Source organism: Bemisia tabaci, chromosome 4 (assembly GCF_918797505.1).
Source record: "Bemisia tabaci chromosome 4, PGI_BMITA_v3".
Classification (NCBI taxonomy): domain Eukaryota; kingdom Metazoa; phylum Arthropoda; class Insecta; order Hemiptera; family Aleyrodidae; genus Bemisia; species Bemisia tabaci.
In genome coordinates this window covers 18,591,716-18,616,907 of record NC_092796.1, presented here as the reverse complement: position 1 = coordinate 18,616,907, position 25,192 = coordinate 18,591,716, and the positions used below count along the sequence as shown (strand labels likewise).

Here is a 25,192-nt window from a genome sequence, read left to right as displayed (position 1 = left end):
GGGGTGTCCATCCAGCAGGGGCACCCCAACTCCACGGCGACGACCCCCGGGAGATTCCTCGTCAAGACAGCCGTCGACTCCCCCGAGGCCCTCGACGAGGTGGTGCTCTCCTCCATCCACGACTACCTCCGCTCCCTCTCGCTCAACATCCACATCCTCGACAACAACCAGCTTCGCAAGTTCCGGCGCTTTGGCGAGGAGGCGCTGCCGACTCTCATCACCAACCAACATCAGAATACGGGTTAGCTCATACACGTAATCGTACTCAATGGACCACTAGACAAGGTACGAATTCAATCATTCTGATACATGTTTCTTAACCAGAATTTTACGTGGAACACAACTCGCGCAACGAAAACTAATGAAACAAACTCCTAACAAAGATATTAACCTTTTTATTTCACATTGGTCACGCGGATTTTGAACTGCCCGCTCACAAGAAACGGGAAGCTCTACGTGAGTCAAATCGCGCACTACAACAGTTTCAGCAAGCCTCTCAATCGAGCACTGTTCATTACCCACCATGTGTAGTTCAAACTGTAAGCAATTTGACATAGCTGAGCCAAAGCGTCAAGATTGAGATTGCCACATTTTTATATCGCAGAGACTGTCATGATAACATTTAGGGCGCGATGTGAATCACGTGGAACATTGAGTTTTCATGAGCGGGTGGTTTGAATGCACGCATCAAGAATCATTAAATATCTTCGTAAGGAGTTGATTTCGGTGATTTTTGCTGTATGCATCGTGTTCTACGTGAACTTTTGGTTTAGTAACAAGTATCAAAATGCTACAATTCGTACCTTGTCTAGTGGTCCATTAGAGTAAATTTTCTACACAGAAACAAAGTTACTGGCTGTATAGACGTGCCGTCCGTCCCGGGCTCAGAGGTGGAAGTTTCGGGTTCTGGAGTCGTTGGTTAGATTGCTCCAGGTGCTACGCCCAGAACTTTCGGCCGCTGAGCCCGGAACGCGGACGGTATGTCTCAAAGCCCGAAAGTACGGCTTCCACGACCGGAGTTTTTTCTTTCAATGCATACAAGGAAATCTCGCTAAGCTGAAATGTGGTTGAGACGAAATACCGCTTAACAAGTGGGAAAATGTTTGATCCCCAGACACCGCCCATGAGGAGCAAAGTAAAGAAACTATGATTATTACGAATTCGTGACTCTAGTCACGGAGGAAAAGCTACTCAAGTCGAAAACAATTTTAAGAAAACCCAACGAATTCAATGTCTTCGTACTTAAATGAGAATAATTCATACAGAGTGTGCACACATTTCAGAATCTTGAGTCGAAAAACGTTGACTCCGCGAGTTTAAATATTAGAGCCTCACACAAGGCGGAGCAGCGAGCTGCCAGCGCAAAACGCGCATTGGGCGCGCATGGTTTTGCGCAATGCGTGAAGTATCCCAGTTAGGTTTGTAGGCGTCAATGCGCGTATCGCGCTGGACGCTGGTCGCCCTCGCCCGCCGCAGCCTGCCACGGCGCTTCAAGCAACTTTTATGCAACAGAGGTTTTGCACGCAGTATCATACGAAATTGAAGTTGTGCCAAAACATTAAGAATGACAAGCATCCTTTGAGAGTACGGAGCTTTCAACGCCAAATAAATCAAGATACTACGGCACAAAAAGAGAGCGGCACTCCAAAAACTCACTAAGTCCTATCATCCGTATTTAATAACGTTTGGCATAATTTTTGAATTTTACTAAAGAAAAAAGTGACTCGATTTAGGCAGACAAATTCTTGATTATGCTGTCGAGAAGATTTTTTTTTTCAATCAAGAATAAAATATCTGAATGAAAGCGGGTTTCTACTTGATGTAAGTGACTTTTCTTTTTATATAAGCATCTGTTCTTCTTTAAACAAGCATTATTTTCTTTATTGATTCGTAAGATAGTCTTCCTCGGCGGTTAGTTTGAGCATATTTCTGCTTGAATGAAGTCACTTTTTCCTCTAGTAAAGTTCAAAAAATATGCTAAACGTTATTGAATACAGATACTGGGACTTATAGTAAGTTTTTCGACTACTGCTCTTTTTATCGTTGTCACTCGATTCACTTTGAAAGGGAACTTCGTGCTTTGGAAAGATGCCATCAATCATGATACTTTGGGGTGCCCCAAAGTATGACCAAGTATGGTCTCGTATGACTCTGCAACACCTCCAAGGCGACATAGTAGCTCGAGTTAGGCTGATTGTTAAAACTGTTAGACAAAGCGATAGACAAAGAAGACAAAAAGGATATGGAAGAATCCTATTGGTGTAATGTTCACGTCCATGTTGCAATGGACAAAGGGGGAAGGTAATAGACTAACTAACGGCAACCCACGGGAAACCCTATAGTTAGTCCATAAGTATCTCCCTTAGCCTGTGAGAGCCTCTCATTTCACATAACCAATAGGATCGCTCCATACCCCTTATGTCTTCTTTGTCTATCGTTTTGTCGACCAATTTCAACAATTAGCCCGCAGGTCTTAGACGCCGCGCCGTCTATGAATGCCCCCGTGTAGTATCAATAACATTATACATTCAAATTATTTTGTCTACCTTTTTTCAGGCCGTGGGAAGAACAAAGGCTACGGAGGCGTGGCGATGGCAGGCCTCATAACCGGGGGCTCCATGCTGGCCCTTGCGCTGAGCGGCCTGGCCGCGATGGCCGGCAAGGCCATGATGACGGCCCTGATGGCCATGATGATGGCCCTGATCTGCTTGCTCAAGGGCCACGGAGGCGGCGGTGGGGGTGGCGGGAGCGGCGGCGGGAAAAGCTCCCACTACGAGGTGATCGCCCACCCCTACTTCTCCAAGGAGCAGACCCACTCGGCCGAGTTCCAGACCGACCAGGGGGCAATCTACCACGCGCACGCACATGGAGTCGCTCGCGCTTTCGAGCTCAACCAGACCGAGAATCGAAACGGCGAGGGCTTCCAGCCGAGCTATCAACCTTCGGGATGGGGCGCCCTTCAGGGGCAACCTTTCAAAACCCAGCATGAAAGGCTCTACGACTTCGAGGACTCTCACAGACGAAATGAAGTCCCGGGTGATGAGATATTGGCAGCTGTGTTATGATTAGAGCAGCATCGTTTGCCAGAATAAACGTATTGCCTTAGGTACTGTAACACCTTGGCTCTACGGGATGTTGCACGGGATTTTTCCCATGTTCAAATCGCATGAATGAAACTTCTGGGCTTTTACCTCGTTAAAAAACACAACAAAATTTATTTTTCTTCTTTTTGAGTTGTTTCTGGGACCCCACAAGGACTCTTAGTTGGCACTAAGATTAGTATTGACTAACTCAATATTTTTCCCAACTTCGCGAGTGAGATTTTTCCCTGGGACAAAGCCCATGAAACGTCCCGTGGAGACAAGGCCTAACGTTACGATCTGGGAAAGAGTCGGGTACCCAAGTAGCATTTTTCAACGGAAAAATCGCGATATTTTGAAATTAAGCTGCGATTTTTTTATACGATATTTTGGGGATAGAATTGATGGGATCATCAATATCTGAGTGATTATCCTCGATCTTGTCGCAATTTTATCTCTGTAAAATTTCGTTGGATAAAATCGAAGTTTATCTCAATTTATCACGATTTCACCGTCAATAAAACCGCGATTTCATTACAAATTTTTGCGATGAAATTGCAATTTATCACAATTTTTATCAATAATATTGCAATAAATCGATCTCGATAAAATCGTGATACCTACATTCTCCGATCAAGTCGCAACTATTATCGTGATCTCTGCTACTTGGGTACAATGGTCTTTATATGTAAATTCAAATTGCTTCGTAGGTGCTTACGGAAAAGAAACCGATTTTGGGTCAAAAATACAGTACTATATGATGAGTTGATGCGCTAATGAGGCACAACTGCCCAAGTGTTCTGGAATTTTAGTAGTAAGTTGAAATTAAAAGATACATTGGTACTTATTACTATCCGCTGAGCTGAGCAAGGAGATAAATAGATAAGAAAAATAACCATTACATACTTTGAAAGTTATGTCAAACGTTTAATAGGCACTCGAGTAAACTTACAGGAAATGATATGTAAACTTTTGGCGGCAATAACAATTCATAGACGTAAGAAGAGGAGGAAGATGACACGGATGTAGAAAGTTGGCAAAAATTTAGATCTACAATAAATGAGAATATGTGCATTAACAAGCTCAAGGCTACAGGAATCAAAATAGTACTTGCTCAGAGAGCTATATCATTTTAAAAAAAATTAAAGATTTTTTATCAAGATAAATACGTTTAAACAAACTGGAAAGTCTTATTTCATTTTTTAATTATGACTGAGCAAATTAAATTGTACACCTAACTATCACAGATGAGATTTTCAAGATCATAAAAAGATTACCCCAACAGGTAAAACTATTTTGGCAGTAGTCCAAAGTTTAGAGAGTTACAAAGAGGGCTGTTTCAGAGAAAATATAATTGTACTCTTGTTTAAACGAGCTGCTTTTAAACATAGTAAAGAAGTGAATGAAAAGAAATCTGTGATGTCCTCTTAAACAACAACATACATAAAAAAATATTTTACATAAATAAATATTTAATACAAATGGGAATAAATGCATAAAATCAACTCTACCCATCATACGCTTTGGCGATTCTACATATTCATATTTTTAACTTTCATTCACGTTTTCAATCACAGAATTTTAGTGTCACAGCTCCAAAGGTTCAAAAGAATAACCAAAAGATGAATTAAGTATAAATTTTAAAAACAAAAACCGTCAAAAAAATAGAAACATTGGTCTCTCAAGATATATTACAGTCATAGTCAAATTTTAATTGTTGATTATGTAAGAAAATTTGAACTTGCATTAAATCAATGAATTGAAGTTTTTGGTTGCTAGGCCAGAGAATTTTTACATGAGAATTCTGATTTTTCTTTCATTTCTGCAATACTTTTTTACAAAGATTGGAGTAAATTTTAACAAAACTATGGGACCACTTCTAATCTAGATTCTTCATTCATGACGAGACACATTCAAGCAAGTTTTGTGAACACCAGAATTTACGGAAAAATTCAAATTTAAACACACATGATTGACAGAGATAGGATTGATAAATGAATAAATTATAAATAAAAATGCAGAGAAAAGTAAAATAAATTAATTCAAGAATACTCATAGTAAATAGTAATAAAATGTAGCCATGGATATTTTTAATCATTTTTCAAATAAGTATCAACTATCATTTCAAACTAAGCCCTTTGAAAAAGTTCTTGCCTTTTAGCTTGACTACTAATATCCTCCTTAAAACTCACATTGGGCAGCTTTACTTATGAAAAGACTTCAATTTATGTCACACACTGAATGAATGGCCACTTCATACAGAGAAAATTCTCACATATTTCAATTGTATCACAGTTTAACTACTGACAGGCAAAGCACTGTGATGATAAAGCAGGAACAAAGCAGATCAAACAGGAACTCTTTTCTCTATTAAATTCACGGGTTATAAATAGAGTGCTTAGGTAACTCAAATTCATGTGTACTCACAGAGTTAAATGCAGATCATCGGAAAATTAACAGCCACCACAGTGATAAATGATAAAGCAATATTTAAATATAAAATACACTTAAATATAAATAAAAATAAATTTTCTCTTTGTAAACACTAAGTACCACTAAAGATTTCAGTGCTTCATGTGCGCGCGGAATATAAAAGTATATTTTATTTAGAAGGAACGCAATTAGGTTTGTACTTTTCGTTCTCCAAAAACCAGTCTCTTGCTTCAGTGATAGTTTTTTTCCAGTATTCTAAAATCAAAAAAGAAAATAGGTATCATCAAAAAGGACCTGATGTAATGATAGGAATCGTACAATAATTAACAAGCTGATAAAACTTTTGCACAATTTTTTTCCGGAAAATTGCAGATAGAAGCCAAATTTTAGCTTAGAAAACAACTTTTAAAGTTATCCAAAATCCGACCCCATTTTAATCAGGAAAATATCCTGCCAACAAATTTTGTGACAACAAACAGTGTTGACCCCTGTTAATGTTCCCATGGTTCTTGTTTTTATTTTGGAATATTTCATTTTTTGAGCGTATGTTGTTATACTGCATTGAAGTTTTCTGAAGTTATGACTTCTTTTCTACCCTCGCCCTTTTTTATGAAGTACATATTGTTTAGAATATATGAGCTGAGAAAAATTACTACAACAAAAAACATCCTGATGTTGGGAGGCATAAAAACAATGCAGAAAAAATACTGCTAAAAGAAGAGCATGTGGATTTCGACATTATTCTGAATGTGCACCATACTAAGAATTGTTGCTTTTTAAAAGAAAGCTAATAAATGATGAAAATCACTGATTGAATCTCTTTTTTTTTTTGTAAATACATTTTCTAAAAAATATTTCTACTTTTGCACCTGCGCTAAAGATTTGAAAAAAGGGCTCAGTTAAAAAAAATAAAAATCCGCTGATAAAATTATTCCTCTTCTTAATGAAATTGATCGGTGGGTGGAACTTCTATGTAGATTTCTCGACGTACAAAAACAAGAGGTTTTGAATTCCTTACTTGTATGTTCTTCAAGTGTGCCTCCTGTACCAGCATAAGTATCCAAAAGAGCCTCTGGAGAGATAACTTTATGCAGAGATTCCATATCGTATCCATGTGTGTGCATCTGTGAAAGCGAACAAAATAATTACTAAAATCACTCCAAAACTTGTTTCCAAAATTTACTTTCTTAAATTGTATGAGACTGTGAATGATTTTCTTTTATGCGTGCTTCAATATCTCCAACCTTCAAACCAAACCATAAAATCATGGGACTGTAAATTGAGGTTCCGTATTACATTACTTCCATAAAACAAGTAAAAATGTATTCTACTTCTGCTATGTAATGAAATAAATTCATGATTCAATAAAGTAATAAAATCATTACGTGGATACTTGTTACATGCAATTTTGAAGATCCCCACCAACTGAGTCCTGATTTTAAATAAAAGTAAATTTACATTATTTGAGCACTCACCCTATCCTTTAATTTTTGTTTCATGAACTTCCGAAAGATATTCAGAACTACGTTGTAAGCCAATGCAACCTTGATTAGGTCAAAACGCTTGATTCGGATTGGGTAACAGCTCTAAAAGAATGAAGATATAACACATTAATGTTTGCACCAAAAATTAAGACACAGATTCACAGAGATGTCCAACTGAAATTTGATTATATAGGTACTGATAGTCATTTTCACAAGCAAATTGATTAAAATCTTAAAAAGTTCCCTCCATTTGTTGAGGTAAAAAGTAATTTTTGAGAAAATCAATAACACTTATAGTTCTCCATGGCATTAAAGCAAAATTTTGTAGAAACAAAACAGAAATTTCACTTGAAACAATTCCATTAACCCTTTTACACTCAAGTGTCAACTCTCAGTTGATAGTCGCTTTGCAACAGGAAACTTCGTTCTGATGAGTGGTAAAATGATGAGCTGAACTTTGCTCAGTAGGATGTTCCAGCACTGTAAAAGATCCTTTCCGTTGGTGGCTCCTCACTTTTTTCTGACTTGTGACAGAATCGCTCAATCAGGTATACTTGAGTTCTTGAATACGAGTATAGAATGGGTGCTCTCGAAAAGAAATTCGAGTGAAAAGGGTTAAATTAAGGAATATGGAAAGACTGATTTATTCCTTCCATAGATCCACACTGCTAAAATAATGAAAACTAATTGAATCCAACCCCCCTTCTTCCCCTAGAAAAAAAGATTTAAGGTGAAAGGCAAAAAGTTGACAAAATTAGTGAACTTGAAAGTGCAGTTATTGATCTTTGACGAGAGAGGTATTAAGCATCCATGGTAAATATGAAAAATTTGCCATCAACAATTTCAAACTTTTCGATTTTGAAAAAACCAGAAAGAAAAAAAAGTCTTATGGAACACCCAATAAAAATTTTTAAAAACCCTTGGGGAACTCTAAAAAGGCAAAGTATTTAAACATTGATAGGACTTTAAATCAATACTACTTTGAATTTGTAAAGAGTTATCGCACCTCCCTTGAACTACAAGAACAAATTTCATAAGAAAGATACCGTAATTTTTATAGCCTTCCAGTTATGTAAAGAAATTCTGAGACATTAAGGCTTCTTGACTCATTGATAAGGGTATGAAATTCAGATTTAAAGAAGACCAAAAGCCAAACCTCGGCTTGACAGCATGATTTTCAAACAGGATCAATTAACATTTTTTGTATTTTTATTTCTATCAATGCATTATTTTTCACGAGATAATGATGGGTAAGGGATCCACAATGGAAACCTCCATTCTCATGATGTTTCACCAAACAGAAAAGTAGATACCTTAAAGATGAAAAAAAGTTGAGACGCAAATTATAATATGACAGTGAAAAAGACTCAGGGCCAACTTCGTTGGCGAAGAAACAAGTGGCAACCCAATAACCCCTACTCCTTTTCACCAGGGTTCGACCTCGAGGTCATCACGTATTTCTTGGCCTTCAGAATGGGTCCTAAGTCTCTCTCACTCTCTTGATATGATCATATACCTGCCATGAATTAACAGCTTTCTTGACGATTGAGGGTGTCAAATGAAGAGCATGCTGATAATTTACTCCTTCAAGATCAACCAACAAGACAACACCATGATCTACTATGGATTCATCTCTTTCACTAATGTAGTCAACCATCATACAGCCAAGTTTGAAAATGTTCTCTTGAGAATGGACTCTGGGATCATGTCCACCAGCCCGAACGAGAATGACCTGACGTCCAAGGGAATCTTTGTTTAACAACGGTAAGAATACCCTAAAAAATGAAGAGAAATAATTGCAAACTTAACGTCTAAGTAGTGCCACTAAGAAGTAAGGGCGCATGATTCTCTGCCACTCACTGATTTTAGGAAGTAATTTTCATGATTTGTCATTAATTATTCAAATGTAAACAATACATTTTTTTAATGCAAAGCCAATATGTATTTAAAAAAAAGAAGAGAATGGACCCCAATATGACTCGGTAGGAGGCAGGGATCATTTTAGCGATGGAAAAAGATGGAAAACACATCATACCGTATTTACAGAATTTCAAAATTTGCCTTTCTTAAGTTATACTTAATGAAAGGAAAAAAACTACTTACTTAATGAAAATTTTTGGAGCAAATATTTGGATATTTCAAACAGAAAACTTGACACAAACTTACCCAAGATCTAGTAAAGCTTGTAGCTCGGGAAGAAGTGGGTCTCTGTTGGAAAACCATTCAGGTACATTTGCTCTCATGTTATAAAAGTTCACAAACCGTTTCTTTGCTTTCTCCTGGTCATACTTTGAAATTATGAGAAACTTGATAAGCTCAAAATCAGCTGGAATGAAATGAGAAAAAAAAAAGAAAAATTATTTACAGAAACCTGGGTAGATGCTCATTTATATTCTTTGTGATAGTTTTAACTGCTCAAAGTAAAAATTAGTGCTGTTCAATGAAAAAAAGTTAAAAGATATGAGAATTATATAAAAGTGCAAACAAAACTCCCAAAACTGGCTTGATTAAATTGTTTGATTAAAATACAAAAGGAGCAAAAAATTAAAATAATGTGTTGAGTTTTTATGTCAAAATTCTCTGGCTTGAAAAGGAAGAATAGGATACATGACTTTCAACAATAAAAAACGAGAGACATCACTATAAATTGGGAATTTTCAATCAATAACTACATCATTCTTAAGAGGAAAAAAACAGAAAAATATTAAGAATATCTATGAGTAAGGCAAAGAAAATGATTAGATAAAACTTACTCTTCAAGGGATTCAAATGAGATTGTGTATCGACCCATTCTCGGAATTTTTTCAGGCCATCTCTTTCTTCTTCATTCAAATTTTTCAAAACTGTGCGCTTGGAATCATGAATAGGATCTGAACTGAAATCTGTGAGAGTAAATATTAAAAGAGGAACCCTTGGGAAAGAGCAACATACATTTTATTATAGGTGGAATATAAATAAAAAAGCGTCTCATCAACTGCTAGGAATGATGGAGAACATAAAAGTAATTTTACAGGACCTGCTTTTGCAGTTCAATTTGGAAATCTCTACAAACTCAAGAAACCAAATTTCAATGTCATGCATCAAGATACGCAGGTAAGGATGAAAAGATATTCACTTCAAAACTAAAGAGGAATTAGAAATTTGGGAGGACTACAATCAAGAAACATTAATTTTTTTGTTTGACAAATTAAATAAGAATTCCAACCTTTTAGCTTCCAAATTATACACCTACCTGGACACTTTTTCCATCCACATTGTTCTTCCAATACCTCCTCTTGATCATTATTGTTTTGGAAATCCAATTTTATCGGCCCCTCCATTTTTGCCTCATTTGATGATCCTGGAAAACATTAGGAGCACAGAGCTTGAAATGGAACAACACTGCTGATATTTCAGCATATGATTTTAGTAGTAGCATACTTCATTCAAATAAAGATGCAATTCTGCATGCTAATCGTGAAACCGTGGGGGGTGGAAACCTGCAACCTGTGGGTATACTCGATCCTCTACCGCCAACTGTCTGAATGTGACAGGCCTGGATTGGTTGCAGACTGCCGGGTCAGTGAGTTTTTCTCATTTTCTCACTCATATCTAGAGGAAGGGACCACGTTGCGGGGAAACATCTCCCACCTTGTGGCTTCGCCACTTATATCATTTAGCTCTCCGACAGCTGCTGGCATGAAGATTAAGGGCTATGCCCAGCTAGATCGGAATCCCTGATTCCTGCACAAGAAAATGGGACAGCAAACACAGGTCAAAAAAAAAAATCGTGAAGATGATCACAAGGGATTAAGAGATCGATTTTTAGCCTTTTATGAAAATTAAGTTTAAGCTCAATTCACATATTACATTGCTCTTTTTGCCAAAATTCCGATCCATGGGTTGAGACGAGTAGACAAAGTTCAGGGGAGGTCTTATCATGATGATAATTTTCAAACACTATGAATGAGTTGAAAAGTAACAATTTTCAGAAAAAAATAAGTATGAGCAATAATTGTCAAAAACAATGCTGGGAGTTAAAAATTGACAAAATAGTCCATACAGAGGATATTTGATTCAAACCGACTTACTTACCTACTTCACAGCCACTGACAGTCATGAGATAAAAGCGGAGCAATAAACTGAGAGTAAACGAAACTAGATAGATCAGGTGGCAGCTAATCTCTACCAGGAAGAGATAGTTGAAAAGGGCAATGAAATGAAGTATTGCAAAAAATCAAAATCCTAGATATTGATATGAAAATAGCTGAGAAATCTAACAACGTCAACAAAAATGTGTTCATGATAAGAAAAAAACAAAACAGAACAGAAACAAACTGATAACAACCAAGGTTGCCGGCTCGGCTTCGTGCATATTAGCACGGAATTTGTTTTATTTGACCACGATTTTTTCACTTGAACTGATAAAAATAACTGGAATATCAAGGTAAAAAATTGAAAATTTGTGTGAGCTCCAAATAATTTGTCGAGAGGGGAATCAAAATTATTTATAATAGCGCATTGAAAAATTGTAATAACTCTGGAAGTATCTCAGTACATTGCAGGCGCAAACACGATCAAGAACCGGAAACGATTCTCTCTCTCCACATCCACATCCTATGCCAACTTCAGTTGTTGTGATTAGCTTTTGTTTACTTTCGCTTCCCGATTCGCGTTAGTTCATCGCCCAAATACTTTCAAATTTTAGTCTTTACGATTATTATGTGATCTACTTCAGCACAATTCAGCGCGAATTCACAAAATGTCCTCATCCGAGGTAAGTACGAGCTAAATCCATAATCTGTTCCTCAACTCTTACTCCCGTGAAGCGCCTATTTCCGCCTCAAACAGGAAGCGTTACGTATTCATACGGGCGGATTTCGGTTGAAAGGATGTGGAAATGGATAACCATTTCCTGCGGTGAAGCGCCAATGCTCTTTGAGTGCAGGAAAAAAATTATAGTCCTTCTATTTGCATTATAAATGTCACTACTTTTCTGTCTTTCTGACAAGAGCATCTTCTACCCATTCAACCAAAAACTAACCAACTTTGTTCAGGTTAAGTAAGGTTGCCTTGAAGAATCGAGGAGAAAGTGAAGAGATACATAGGTACCACCTTTACTGTCACCTGAATCAGTTCCAGCTTTGTTACTTTAAAAATGTTAAACTTTATCTGCAGAAGTTTTTCATAATATTCTCCATTGTTCTTTGTTCAATATATTTGCACAAAAGACGGAAGTGACAGCCCCTCCGACACAGTACTACGAAGTACCTGTCGACGCGCATTACTGCTACATTGAACCAAACTCAATCCACTGTGTCCGTTGGAATCCATGGAAGCTCAATTCTGACACAAATTTTACTTAAACCCTTAGAATTGTTGTCTGGAATGTGGCCAATTTTAAAGCAAAACCACTATCTACTTATTGACGGTGTAAGTCGGCAATCCTTAACTCAGTTTGCGATGTCGCAGACTTCCTGGCATACTTGATTGTTAAACGGAAAACTACTTAACGCAATTCTTCAAAATTGCCGTTATTTTTCTTCTTGATGCGAAGAAAATTCTGCATAAACTTCAAGAAATGATATCAATTTGTTCTCCTACAAAAAATTATCATGAAGGCGGAGATTTTCAGACACCGCAAACGAGATATCGACGGTGTAAGTCGGCAATCACATAACTCGTTTGCGGTGTCTGAAAATCTCCGCCTCCATGTCATTTTCTTAAAGGAGAACAAATTGACATTATTTCTTGAAGTTTTTGCAGAATTTTCTTCGCATAGAGAAGAAAAATCATGACAGTTTTAAAGAATTGCCGTTGAGTAGTTTTCCGTTTAAAAAATAAAGTATGACAGGAAGTCTGCGACGTCGCAAACCGAGTTATGTGATTGCCGACTTACACTGTTGATATGTGATTGCGGACTTATGCTGTCGATATATACTTTTTCTTCCGATTGGACTTACTGATGTTTATAATTATATCTTTGTGCAAGATTGTTGCCACTCAATTCTACATTTCTATTATATGGCGATGTCCCAAGTCCCAAACCGTGTACCTCCATTATGTTGTTTCAAAATTTCTGCTTCAATTTTAATTTTTTGAAGAGGGGTAGTCCAACCCTAAAATTAAAACTTAAACAGAATGTTTTGCTCACTTTTATGAATGTTTTACTTTCATAGAACTTTAAGTTAGTAGTCCTCCCATAATTTCTAAAAATTTTCATTCTTTTCTTAGGCTTTGGAAGCTGGCAAACTTCTACTATTTGCTGCTCGAGATGGAGATCTTGCAATTGTCATGGAGCAGTATCGAAAGAACTCCCCATTTGTGAATGATTGGGTAAGAAATAATTTTTTCTCTGTATTCCTGAACAGCAAACTAGTAATTTGTCTATTTTATCGCCATTTTCCTATTTGTATTATAAAATGAGTGTTAGCCCTGCTATCTGCCTTATTTAAGTACTTACGCAAATATGGTTATGCCTTGTAACATTATGTTATGAGATGTCAATTCTTCCATGTTCAGAAACCAATTTTCATCATAGTATTTTATTCAAGCGATTGGTTCAGTTCAATTCCTGAGTCCTGTTTTCAATTTAACAAGTTCAATACAAACATTAGGTACGCAGACAATAAAAGTTGTGACAACAGTGGAAACATTCAGGACCAACCATACAACCTTTACAGCCTCGAAGCCAAACATGAAAGTAATTCGATATTGATGCAGAATAGAATTTCTACTTCTTAGTACAATGCCATCCATCCCTATTTTATTTCTTTTTACCTTCTCTCAAAGTGAAACTGCTACGTGTCTGCACAGGAAATAGACCTATAGAACAAAGAATCACAGTCCCAGACTCATGGAATGCAAGTCATAACCTAGAATGCCAAAAATTCATAAATACTTTATAGAGATGCGCCAAAAACAGCCCGCATTCCATATTCTCCAAAAGGTGTTAACCAAAACTTCTCATTATACGATCATTTTACTTAATGGTAAGATTCTTAAGTATTGACACTTAATGGCAGGTTAAGAATGATGCCCCAGGACTATACGTTAATGGCCATTGTAAACGTAGAATTGAAGTATCAATTTTATTTACCTTTGATACTTGAGAGCTTGATGACCTTTCATTGGCATCTCGATAATGTATTTTTGCCCACATTTTTCAGCCAGTAGCTCTCAGCGTACTTTCAGTACACTTCAATGTGCTTGCCTCTTGTTTTATAAGAACAATCTTTAATAGATACAAACTTTAATTACTTGCAGCTTGGGTCAAATGCGTTGCATCTTGCCTGTCAGAATAACCATGAAAAAATTGTCGAGTATTTACTCAGTGCTGGAATCTCAAGGGACGCAAGAACAAAAACTGAGAGAACTGCTCTTCATTTTGCTGCTTTTAATGGTAGAGAGGATATTGTCGAGATGCTTCTCCGAGAAGGAGCTAAAGCAAATTGCATCGATATGGTAAGATATTTTTCTGGATCCTCTTTGTGCTTAGGGGCCGTCCCTACATCACATAACACTCTAAGGGGGGGGGGGGGGGGGTGGTGAGAGTCTTTGCCAGCATTACAGGGGGGTGGGGTGTACAGAGGGAAGTGTTACGCGATGAGTTTAAGTGATTTTCTTTCGAGTTTCTGCAGAATTTTTTGTCGTCGTCTTTAGAAGTTATGAAGAATTTCGAAAATATTTTCTGAAATACTTTCACTTTTCCTCACCATATAAGAACACTAGTCCGTTCTGTAAATGTTAGGTGATATTTGGATTATTTTTTATCCAATTGTGGGGAGTCTAGCATGATGTAATTTTTATAGGGGGGAGGGGGGGTCAATTACAGCGTTACAGAGCATTCCAGGAGAGGGGCTGTCAAAAAACCGCAAATTTAGCGTTATGCAATTTCGGGAAGGCCCCTTCCCAAGGATTACTGTTGAACCCGTCTAATGAGCAAATAAGATGACTGAATCTAAGAATTCTTTTTTGCAACATAGTTTCGGCATGAGTGCCAAACTTGCACTGATCTACCTCCAAATTATATGTAGATTAACCTGTGCATTTCCGGCATGTTGTGGGCGATTAACAAAATAAATACGTGTGGCATGGCCATTAGGTACTTTCTCCAGTTAGAAAAGCGGGAACTCCTTTCCTAATAGCACTTTCTAACTCCTAATCAAGATTTGCTTATTGCTGATTAATATTCAAAACGAATATTTATATAATACTTAATAATTAGTATTTGTTTTTTATCTATTACCTGATAAATATGTTCTTTTCAGTAAAGAGCAATCCAGCTCGTTGCATATCATTCGTTAGTCCTCTTTTCTACTGAAAGATTCAAAGTCAACTTTATCTCATTTCAATTCTGTTAATATCCATGAAACGTATTAATTCTACTTTTTACTTTTCAGCTTGGAATGACTCCTTTGCATTGGGCCTGTCAAAATCAACATCACCAGTGTGTTCAAATCCTGCTAGAATATGGAATTGACATCCATGTTGTAAACAAATTTGGAAAAACAGCTTCACAAATTGCAGAAGAAGTTTGCAATCAAGACATTTTAAATTTAATTGTGGTATGTTTTCTCAATGCTTCAGAACTAGTGCTTGCAAAATTAAAATACATTGACGCTCAGGAGAGCATACTGTGTAAAGATACAAATCTCAAATTTGATGGAACAAATTTTGCTCCCTCCTGTTTTTCTTTATTCTCATTGAGCATCTTTTTGTCTAATCTGACTAGAAATTTAAAAATTAGAACATTTTCTACATTTTTATTTAACTTGAAAAACTTAGAAAAACTCACCATATGCCAGAACAAGTCATAAGAAAAGAAATAATTTAAATTAAAGTACACAGATTGCTGGATTACTTTAGCAGCAATGTTTTGCCAGTAGTTACACATGATTATTTAATGAGAGTAGGTAAGTGGGGTTGACGATTCTGTGCAGTTGACCAATTTAATAGTAAGAAACATGTTTGCTATCCTGTTCGGTGTCTCCCACATTTTTGGTGCTCTGCGCTGTATTGTTATATTTATGCTGGCTGTATTTTGCCATTTCAATACTCTGTCCAGCGAAATTTTCCTCTCATTATTTTCCCCTGAGTACTTTGTTTTCTTTCCATGTACAGAGCACATCATTGAAAATGTGAAAAATGTATCATTTTTACTATATTTCTTCTTTTTCTATTGATGCAGAATCACTCAACCAAAGAACTCAAACAAGAGTTGAAGGATTCACCAAAGAATGCGGAATCAGACGAAACATCAAAGGACGTGGAAATAAAAAGCTCTCACTCTGATGAAGAGGATGATGGTATGTATTTGAAATTTATGAACCTCAAATTTTTGGTGTGTCTATGTAGGTTCTGAAGACATATGAATGAATTTTGTCGGACAGTGCTCCATCTCTGTCCCGGATCTCAAAGGATTGGAAGATTCATCCAATTCAGAGGTGGAACTGGCACACAAATGGCTAAAAAAGAAAAAACATGAGAGACCGAATTCTAATGGGAAAAGTTCAACACGGAAACTTCTGTGTTTACGATGAGCAGAAGTGATTGATTTTCGTCTGTTTAGCCTAAAATAGAAGTTCTTCATTTTGCTTGCCATTGCTTAAAGAGCCGTATGCAAAAACGACATTTTTCGCCCCCCCACTAAAACTTATTCAAACTTCGTCTATCAGTTACTAATACTAGAGCGCTTCTTTCTCCAAATTTTCAAACCCCCAAAAAATTTTGGGGGGGCGCTAGGGGGGGTGGAAGTCAAAACCTGTGACCCTCGATATCTTTCGAACGAAACAAGATATTGAGGCCCGGTTTGGACGAAAAATCGTCTAAAATTGCATACTTTAAGATTCTAAAGGTCAAAATATCAAAATTAAATTTTTATCTTAACTTATGTGCTTTTTTCAGTTTTTGAGGAAAAACAATTTCTTTTAAACAGATTAAACTGAAATTTCACATTTTTTGATTTGAACCAAAACCAGTTTTTTAAATTGTTCGTCTTTTTCCGCATCCAACGAGTGGTCGTATAACCTGGGGAACTGAACGGTTCCGGAGTTATGATCGATTGAAGTTTCTGCTCAACGCGCGCCGACCGATTTTTGCGCGCAAAAAAGTCGGATTTGACTGTTATTAAATCAGATTTAATGTTCAAACTGAGCAAAATGCATTATTAGGGACTCTTGAGGGTCGCTGAGTCCAGAAATTACAGATACTTCCAAAAAATTCACGTTTTTAAAATTACAGCTCCGTACAGGACCACTGAGCGGCCGACCGGCCGCTCAGTGGGCCTCTAAAATAGCGCTACGGAGCTGTAATTTTAAAAACGTGAATTTTTTGGAAGTATCTGTAATTTCTGGACTCAGCGACCCTCAAGAGTCCCTAATAATGCATTTTGCTCAGTTTGAACATTAAATCTGATTTAATAACAGTCAAATCCGACTTTTTTGCGCGCAAAAATCGGTCGGCGCGCGTTGAGCGGAAACTTCAATCGATCATAACTCCGGAACCGTTCGGTTCCCCAGGTTTTACGACCACTCGTTGGATGCGGAAAAAGACGAACAATTTAAAAAACTGGTTTTGGTTCACATTTTTTATGTGAAATTTCAGTTTAATCTGTTTAAAAGAAATTGTTTTTCCTCAAAAACTGAAAAAAAGCACAAAAGTTAAGTTAAAAATTTAATTTTGATATTTTGACCTTTAGAATCTTAAGGTATGCAATTTTAGACGATTTTTCGTCCAAACCGGGCCTCAATATCTTGTTTCGTTCGAAAGATATCGAGGGTCACAGGTTTTGACTTCCACCCCCCCTAGCGCCCCCCCAAAATTTTTTGGGGGTTTGAAAATTTGGGGAAAGAAGCGCTCTAGTATTAGTAACTGATAGACGAAGTTTGAATAAGTTTTAGTGGGGGGGCGAAAAATGTCGTTTTTGCATACGGCTCTTTGTGAGAAGAAGTATTTGTTGAAATATTGACATTGTGAAACAGGAATAATAAGCCCAACTAGTGAGCAGGTTCCAAGGCTTGCTTACCTGTTAGGGGACAATTTTTGGGTTTTCATCCCTGTTTGTGTTATCATTTTTGTTGTTTGATATTAGTGATGATTTCGATGACAAAAGTGGAAAACCATGTATCTACGTTTTATGTGTGGCAGACTTCCTGTCATGCTTTTTTTTTTCTGTGGAAAACTAGTCAGCGTAATCTCTTGAGAACTGAGTACCTTGATTTTTCTTCATTGTTGGCAGAATATTCTGTCTAAATTTCAAGCCGTAAAGTAGGTTTGTTTCTCTTTGAGAAAAAAAAACAAGAACGAAAATTTTGAAAGACCACAATGGAGATACGTTGTATTGCTTTTTGGCCATCGATTTCATCATCATCATGCTTAGCAGAAGTGGCAATGTCTGAATAGATGTTCATATATCCTCAAGATCAGCACGCGAAACTTTGAGGATTGTTCAGTTGTTTGATTCATTCTCTGATTAGAAGATCGATCTTCCCCATTATCTTTCGTAATTTATCTGGGAGGAACCAGCATGTGGAACATATCGGCTACTGTTTCTGGAGTTGCTCCCTTAACGAATAAACGATGTCAAACTAGCTGATAGAAAAAGTGAATAAGTCATCCTACGTCTAAACTTTTATTTGTGTTATTTTGTCAAATTTAATTTGACTTTTACCCATCACCTGTTTATTAAAATTTCGTATGTTTACTATATTCTATTTTTTGGTTGTTAAAGAACACTCAGAACATCCGCGTTCTGCTCCTGTGAACCGAAAACAAAAAAGAAAATCGAAACCAACTGATGGCCCTCCAGCAAAACGGAAAGTACAAGAAGCAGCAGCAGAAGATGATGCAATAGACAAAGCGTTACCATTTTTCCAAGGTATTTCTAAATTGGACTTGTTTGAAGCTGTGTTTCTCTTTAGTTTTAATTTGAATGTTTACCAGCTCTCATATAAACCACTGTCTTGTACATAGGTATTGAAAGTTTTATCCTAGAGTTTAGTTGTTTTTTTTTTTCTCCTAAACAAAGCAAACTCGAAGAAAGAGCTTATTTCACATACAAGTATAAGTTATTTCTATCAAAGTATGAAATTTTCCTATAAAAGCGCTTGCAAGAGTTTCAGATTCACCAGACATTGAGAGAAAAATACATCCAAAAATCAGACTTTTGTGCCGAAAAAGAAGGGACGCCAACCAAATGTGGCAGTTTAAGTCATCATGGCTTCTATTATTGTTATGTCTACTAATGTTTATACTTAATGCTGCACACATGTTAAATCCCTAAAGATAGCCTTGCTGGCGGAGATCACCCTGGAAATTTTGCATAAAAACTTGAATCTGTATAAGTAAATGGCAGTGGACGCTGCATAAATACTGAATACATACATAACTGACTAAAATATTTGTTTGCAACACTTTTCTGCACAACTGTGGACTTCCATCTCACTATCGTAGAATGAGATTACATTTTTACTGTGTCTATAAAACTTATACTTTTGTGCGCATCATATTACGCGCAACATATTACACTGTTTACATCGGAGCGGGAGGGGGGGGGGGGTAACATTTTTTTGGCACCAGGCTGCAAAAACCTAAATTCGGCTCTGTGTGGTTCGGAATATTACTGTCACCAATTTTGTCCAACAATGCTTTTTCTGCATTATTTTTTTTATCCATATTTGATGATTAATATAATTATTATAATGATGAAATCTGCTAAAATTCCTGATAATTATTTTCTTGCAACCTAACCTGTTAACTATAGGCATTGGGAAACAAAAGTAATTTTTCTGTGCTGTGAAAAACTTTTGACCATTTCTCTTTGTCTTTTAGATTCTGGTAGTCTTTCACCAAGCGAAGCTGAGAGGCAAGCCCGTACCTTGCGAATATTGGAAAATCACGGAATAAAAATGCTACCGAATGACGATTCTACAGTTGTGGCATCTGCTGTCAAAAATGGACAAACTGTGTGTTTAACAGGTAAATATTTCATTTCTCCCCTATGTAGCATTCACTCTCAAAGGGCATTTTAGGGGCCAATACAAAGGGTGGTGACAGTTAGGAAAAATATGGTAAACCTAGAAAAGGTGCTAGAAAATCATTGAAATAACTCTAAAATCTAGAAAAAATTGCTTTTAGAATATGGCAATTTATTTTTTTTATTTTCCACTGTGGTTAATACTTTGAATAGTATCCTACACTGTGAAAGCAAAAAACCAAGCTTCATAAAACATTTTCTAAGTAACATTGTCTCATCAATATCGATGCTAGCCTCCTACATCATTAGTCCAAACTGACTGAAGTATTGTTTGCTGACTTCGGTTCCTCTAAAACTTCATTCAGCAATTAATTGCAAACCAAACTATACCAATAATGAGATCTAGGGCTACCATCTATTATCATATATTGATGCGATCCGCTTATGCTGATCCTATAGTTTTGAATGGTCAAGCCGAAAATACTGGTGCAAAACTCTGACAGCCCCAATAAACATTGTAAGCATACCTCAAGCTCTGCAGCAGTGAATGCAATTTTTGAAATCTTACGCAGCTGACCTGCAATTTTTGTGAAAAAATTGCTCAGTACTGTTAAAATTGTCAGCAGACGTACCGTCATGACGTACAAAGATAGTCATCCCAGTAAACGTATGGTGTTGGTAGAAATACGTGCAAGAGACATTGGAGTTGTTAGCATGTTGCAGCATACATTGTATGTAGAATATTAGGTGCATTAATGTCATCCTCTTCTTATTCAAATTTCGATTCTGCTTATTGTTTCCAGAGGCTGGAAAAATGGCATTGAAAGCTGTTGAAATTCCGGCGCTGTCGCCTTCTTCCTTGCTCAACAATTCTGGACGAGCCCCAGAATCTCCAGCGACCAGTCCAGAAGTATCTCTTAAAAAAAATCAATCCCAGTCTAAAGAAATAGTACACGTCAATTCATTACACCTAAAAAATAAAAACCTGGAAGGAAAAAGAATTATAAAAATTAGAGCTGATCAACTCCGAGAATTAAAGAAAAACAACAAGATCTTACTTCGATCTGCTCCTAAATCACCGGTATGTTCCTTCACTTATTGACACATTATATTTATTGTTTTCTTCTAAATTTGAAGCGTTTTCATAGAACTGTGCAAGTACTCATATTTTAAATTAAACCAAGTCGAGTCCTGCAAACATGACTTAACTCAAAAGTTAGATCAAGTCTTAAACTGATTATTGACTTGATTAGAGTTCAGATGACCCAAGTGATCTTAAGATTTTTCATACAAAGAATGATCTGATGCATCTAAAAATTGCAGTATATTACAACAGAAAGGATTTTTCACGTTGCGCGTTTTGGGTCTAGTAGTGTTTAGGGTAACCTCGAATCAAAGTAGGCGCTCACACTTCTGTCTTACGCGGAGAAGCAATCGATCAGTCAAGAAATGGACTATCCATTTTCTGATTGGTCACGCCATTTGAAGCTGAAGCGTATGGAAATACGTCTATAAGCGAATAATTGGGGGGATTTTAGCGGATTTTAAAGGTAAATTTCTTGAAAACGTACCAACATAATATTGCCAAAATTTTGAAAATCGAAAGAGCAGAGTACCAAAATGCTGATTATATCAATAAAACTTTTAAAAAATGGCTAAAATTCCAGAAAAAACAGAATGACAGCAATGGCATGGCCCATTTAATCACAAATAATTATAAACAATCTGGATAAGCGGATAGTCCATTTTTGGTGATGCGAGTACTAACTTTGATTCAAGGTTACCCAAGTAACGCTCAGCACAGGCAACATTGGAGATAGTAAGCAAGCACCCTCCACTGAATCATATGATCATCATATCAGCAGAGTAAAGTGCTGTGTGAAGATGTGCCTCTACTAAAAGCTGTATGATTTTGCGCCTTAGGAAAGTTTATTCCCCCGTCTAAATAATGATAACTTCAATGCACTAAGCTTTTCAACATCTTTTGGAAAAGGAACTGTACGTTCAGCCGAAAGTTGTTTTTATCTTCCTTGTCATCATTGGTCGTAGCATATTGTTTTGCAATTTTAGCCAAATTGTGTCTGCATCTTTTAGAAACTTGGTTGTAGAAATTGCCGCATTAATCAATGCTTTCCTAGAGAAAGTCTAACATAACTGCATAAGTGTTTCACAACTTTCAGATTGGCAGGTGCTGTGGTAAAGTCAGCTAAACTGCTTGATTTTAAGGAGTTTTGCGAATTGATGGGCCTTGTGATGGCTTTGACACCAGCTTTTGTTCTGTAGGGAAACTTGGTTTTAACCCATTGACTTATGATTTAATTTGACCCTGCCGGGCCAGGAACTACGATTTAATTTGGCGAAAATCAGTAACTTTGAACACTTCAAAATAGACCAAAAATTATTTCTCTAAGGGTGAAAATTGACACAATAAGCATTCACAATACAAAGTTTGAGAAAAATGGTGAAAACTTTGACATAACGATTTTTTTATTGTGGTTTATAGCTGTCAAAGTCGCGAAAATCGCAAAATCAGCGAAAATCAGAAAATTTTGAGGTTATTTCATGAGCAAAACGCACAGTAATATAAAAATACCGTAACAAAATAAGAAATTACTGTACACAATAAGTCATAGGGTGACTACACTACTCATATAAACATTGATGAGAACGCAATCTTCCGGAAAATCGCCGAAATAACGCAAACAATCGACGGACGGCTCTGAGCCGTCTTTTCAGATCTGGCCCAGCGCAGCGCGGACGGCTGGGAGCCATCGGTTTAAGTCAATGGGTCAAGAGTATTGTAGAAATTTCCGGGATTAAGTCAATTTGATGTCCTGCGATTGCACCCATCAAAAGTCTTCTCAGTGCATAATGTAAAATCCTGATTTCAATAAAAGTGATTTATTCATAATAGTCTAATCTCTCATCAAATTTTGTTTCAGGGTAAATTTTCTGATAGTGAGGCTGAACTCAAAGAGGCATTGAATACTTTCAATGTGAATGAGGCAGAAAATTCTTGCAGAATCGACGAGTCAGATTTTGATGAAGTTGTGAAACAGCTGAGCGCATCCCAAGCACTTGTGAAACTCTATCGGCAGCAACTGATAAGCAAAGAAAAAGAGGTGCAAATGTACAAACAGCTTCTGCTCCAAACAAACAATCAACTGAAAAGTTTGCAACAAAATCTATCTCGATCTGTGTGATGTGAATACACAAGCTCTCCTCTCAAAGGAAATTAAAGCATCAAAAAGATGTAAATAATTTGCCAAGGCTGTGATAATAATATAGATATAGTACCTTATATCTATTAATAAGTGTGTATTTAGATAGTAATCTAAGTCCTAGAATTCCTAGAAAATTTAAACCATGAAATTTTTCACAATATATGTAATCCCTTTTTAGAGGCAATTTTTTTTTTTTTTTTTTCATTAAAGAAAAAACTAATTTTTAAAGTCTAAAATTTCAAATGACCGTCAAACAGGCTGCTCACTAGGTTAATACGTTCAAGTGTAAAAAACATCAAAGTAAGCATTTAAGCAGTGATTTAGGTGTTGAGGTGGGTAATATCGAGAGTGAAAAAGTAAAAAGGTATTGTTATCAATTATCTTATACAATGCCAGCAGTAATATTGATGTTGCCTCAAAGTCATAGATTTCCTAGTTCAGACCAGCAGCTCAATTGTTAAAAATTATGTGTCAATTGCTGGGACAAGACAAGACTAAGGAGGATTGGAGTTACGTTATTCGTCGGCTTTGTAGGGTTGTTCTTTTTGTTGTCCCTATGTCCTGTGGAATCGACAACAAGCTTAAGTCATTTCTTGAATTGCTGATAGTCTGTCATCAATTCCAACCAACTGAGAAAATCGACGAATCATATGACTAAATTCCTCCGTAGTCTTGTTAAGTCCAGTCGGCAAACCAAAAATTTCAACAATCGGACTTTCAGTATGCTTTTCACAGCATTTACATTTGTATGCTACAGCTGAGACCTACCCTGTTCCATGCTGAGCTTGTGCTCAACCGACAAAATTTCATAAAAAACTTATCAAATCGTCCAACTTCTTTGCAAGTCATAAATTTGCCTCAAGTAGTATCAGTGCTTTCTTGGCACGTTTTCTACACCACTGCCTAAACTATGGTACGGTGTCCTTACACTTTTAACAATAAATGCTACGCTTCCTGAGTCTGCGTTTTGGCCACCAAATCCGAATAATCCTAAGTTTTGTGTATGTAATAGAGCTGCATGATTTTTAGTCTGTCTCATGATTATAGAGAAAAAGTGAAAAATGATGTCATCAATTTTGTATTTTATTACTTTTTTTTTTCTTTTTAATTTTTTTTTTGTGGAATGACATCTTGAACTTTCCTTTTGTAGGAAAAATTTGTTTTTTCAAATTCTCTCCTTGAAAAATCACCTAAATTCTGTGTAGGCCTCAGGGTTTATTCTAATTTTATTTCCGACTTTTGAAGTTAAAATTATTTTCCTTTCTGTGAAAATGAAGAAAATAATTCTTTTTACTATAGTATTTTGTACGGTAAGAAAGTGTTACTGAAGTCAAGATGACTCATTTTTGAGTCGGGAAATTGTTAAGGATCCTGAATTTTTATTTTTGACAGGTCTCTCCTTTTCATACTACCTGTATAGATTTCATAATCATCATCATGTTTATTTGTTTTATTATCAAATGTTATTTTTCACCAACTGCCATAATTCGATTTAATTTTTAAACATATATTTTTGAAATTGTCTTGATTTCAGGCTGATATAGCCTGTTTTCTTAAGTTCATTTATAATTAATAAATACCCAATCATTATTCTTTCAAATCGATTTTATTTTTTTATTTTTCCCATCTCTCTGAACATGCATTGAAAAGGGAATTAAAATTGTACCTTTAGAACAGAAAATTCAGAAGATATATATATTTGGTCGAAAAAGCATCAGTGCAATCCAGTTGCAACTTGTTATTCAAATTTTGAGGCTTTGAAACTTTTGTTGAACTAATTTCTAATAATTGTGGAAGAAATTTTATAGATTTTGAGAGAGAGGTGAAAAGTTTCCCACATAATTTAATCAAAACAGAAAATTGCGTACCTACCCATTTTGAAGAAAATTTGTCAAAATCTTTTCGTCAGTTTTTGAATTATGCTATAAAGTGGCTTTCTACTTAAAACCTTGAAAAGTAATGAATGAATTTTTCTCCCAATTTTTGTTGAAAAATTTTTTCGTTTTAAATACGCAA

The 25,192-nt window shown here is 36.4% G+C and overlaps 2 protein-coding genes across 2 annotated transcripts; one reads left to right on the top strand and one right to left on the bottom strand.

The window, feature by feature from the left end:
- Positions 1-3,983: 3,983 nt before the first annotated feature.
- LOC109030141 (retinol-binding protein pinta) lies at positions 3,984-11,261 on the bottom strand. The gene is made up of 8 exons (XM_019040962.2): positions 11,072-11,261; positions 10,230-10,337; positions 9,751-9,879; positions 9,164-9,323; positions 8,514-8,772; positions 6,989-7,099; positions 6,532-6,637; positions 3,984-5,768 (listed from the first exon to the last, which is right to left on the bottom strand). The coding sequence occupies exons 1-8, from the start codon at positions 11,094-11,096 to the stop codon at positions 5,683-5,685; spliced, it is 984 nt and encodes a 327-aa protein (XP_018896507.2). The 5' UTR covers positions 11,097-11,261; the 3' UTR covers positions 3,984-5,682.
- Positions 11,262-11,434: 173 nt separating this feature from the next.
- On the top strand, positions 11,435-24,776 carry LOC109030140 (uncharacterized). Its single transcript, XM_019040961.2, has 9 exons — positions 11,435-11,753; positions 13,211-13,312; positions 14,243-14,440; positions 15,379-15,543; positions 16,167-16,284; positions 18,708-18,854; positions 19,808-19,954; positions 20,756-21,033; positions 22,895-24,776. Exons 1-9 carry the CDS (start codon positions 11,739-11,741, stop codon positions 23,153-23,155), a joined length of 1,431 nt encoding a protein of 476 aa, XP_018896506.2. The 5' UTR covers positions 11,435-11,738; the 3' UTR covers positions 23,156-24,776.
- Positions 24,777-25,192: the final 416 nt, after the last annotated feature.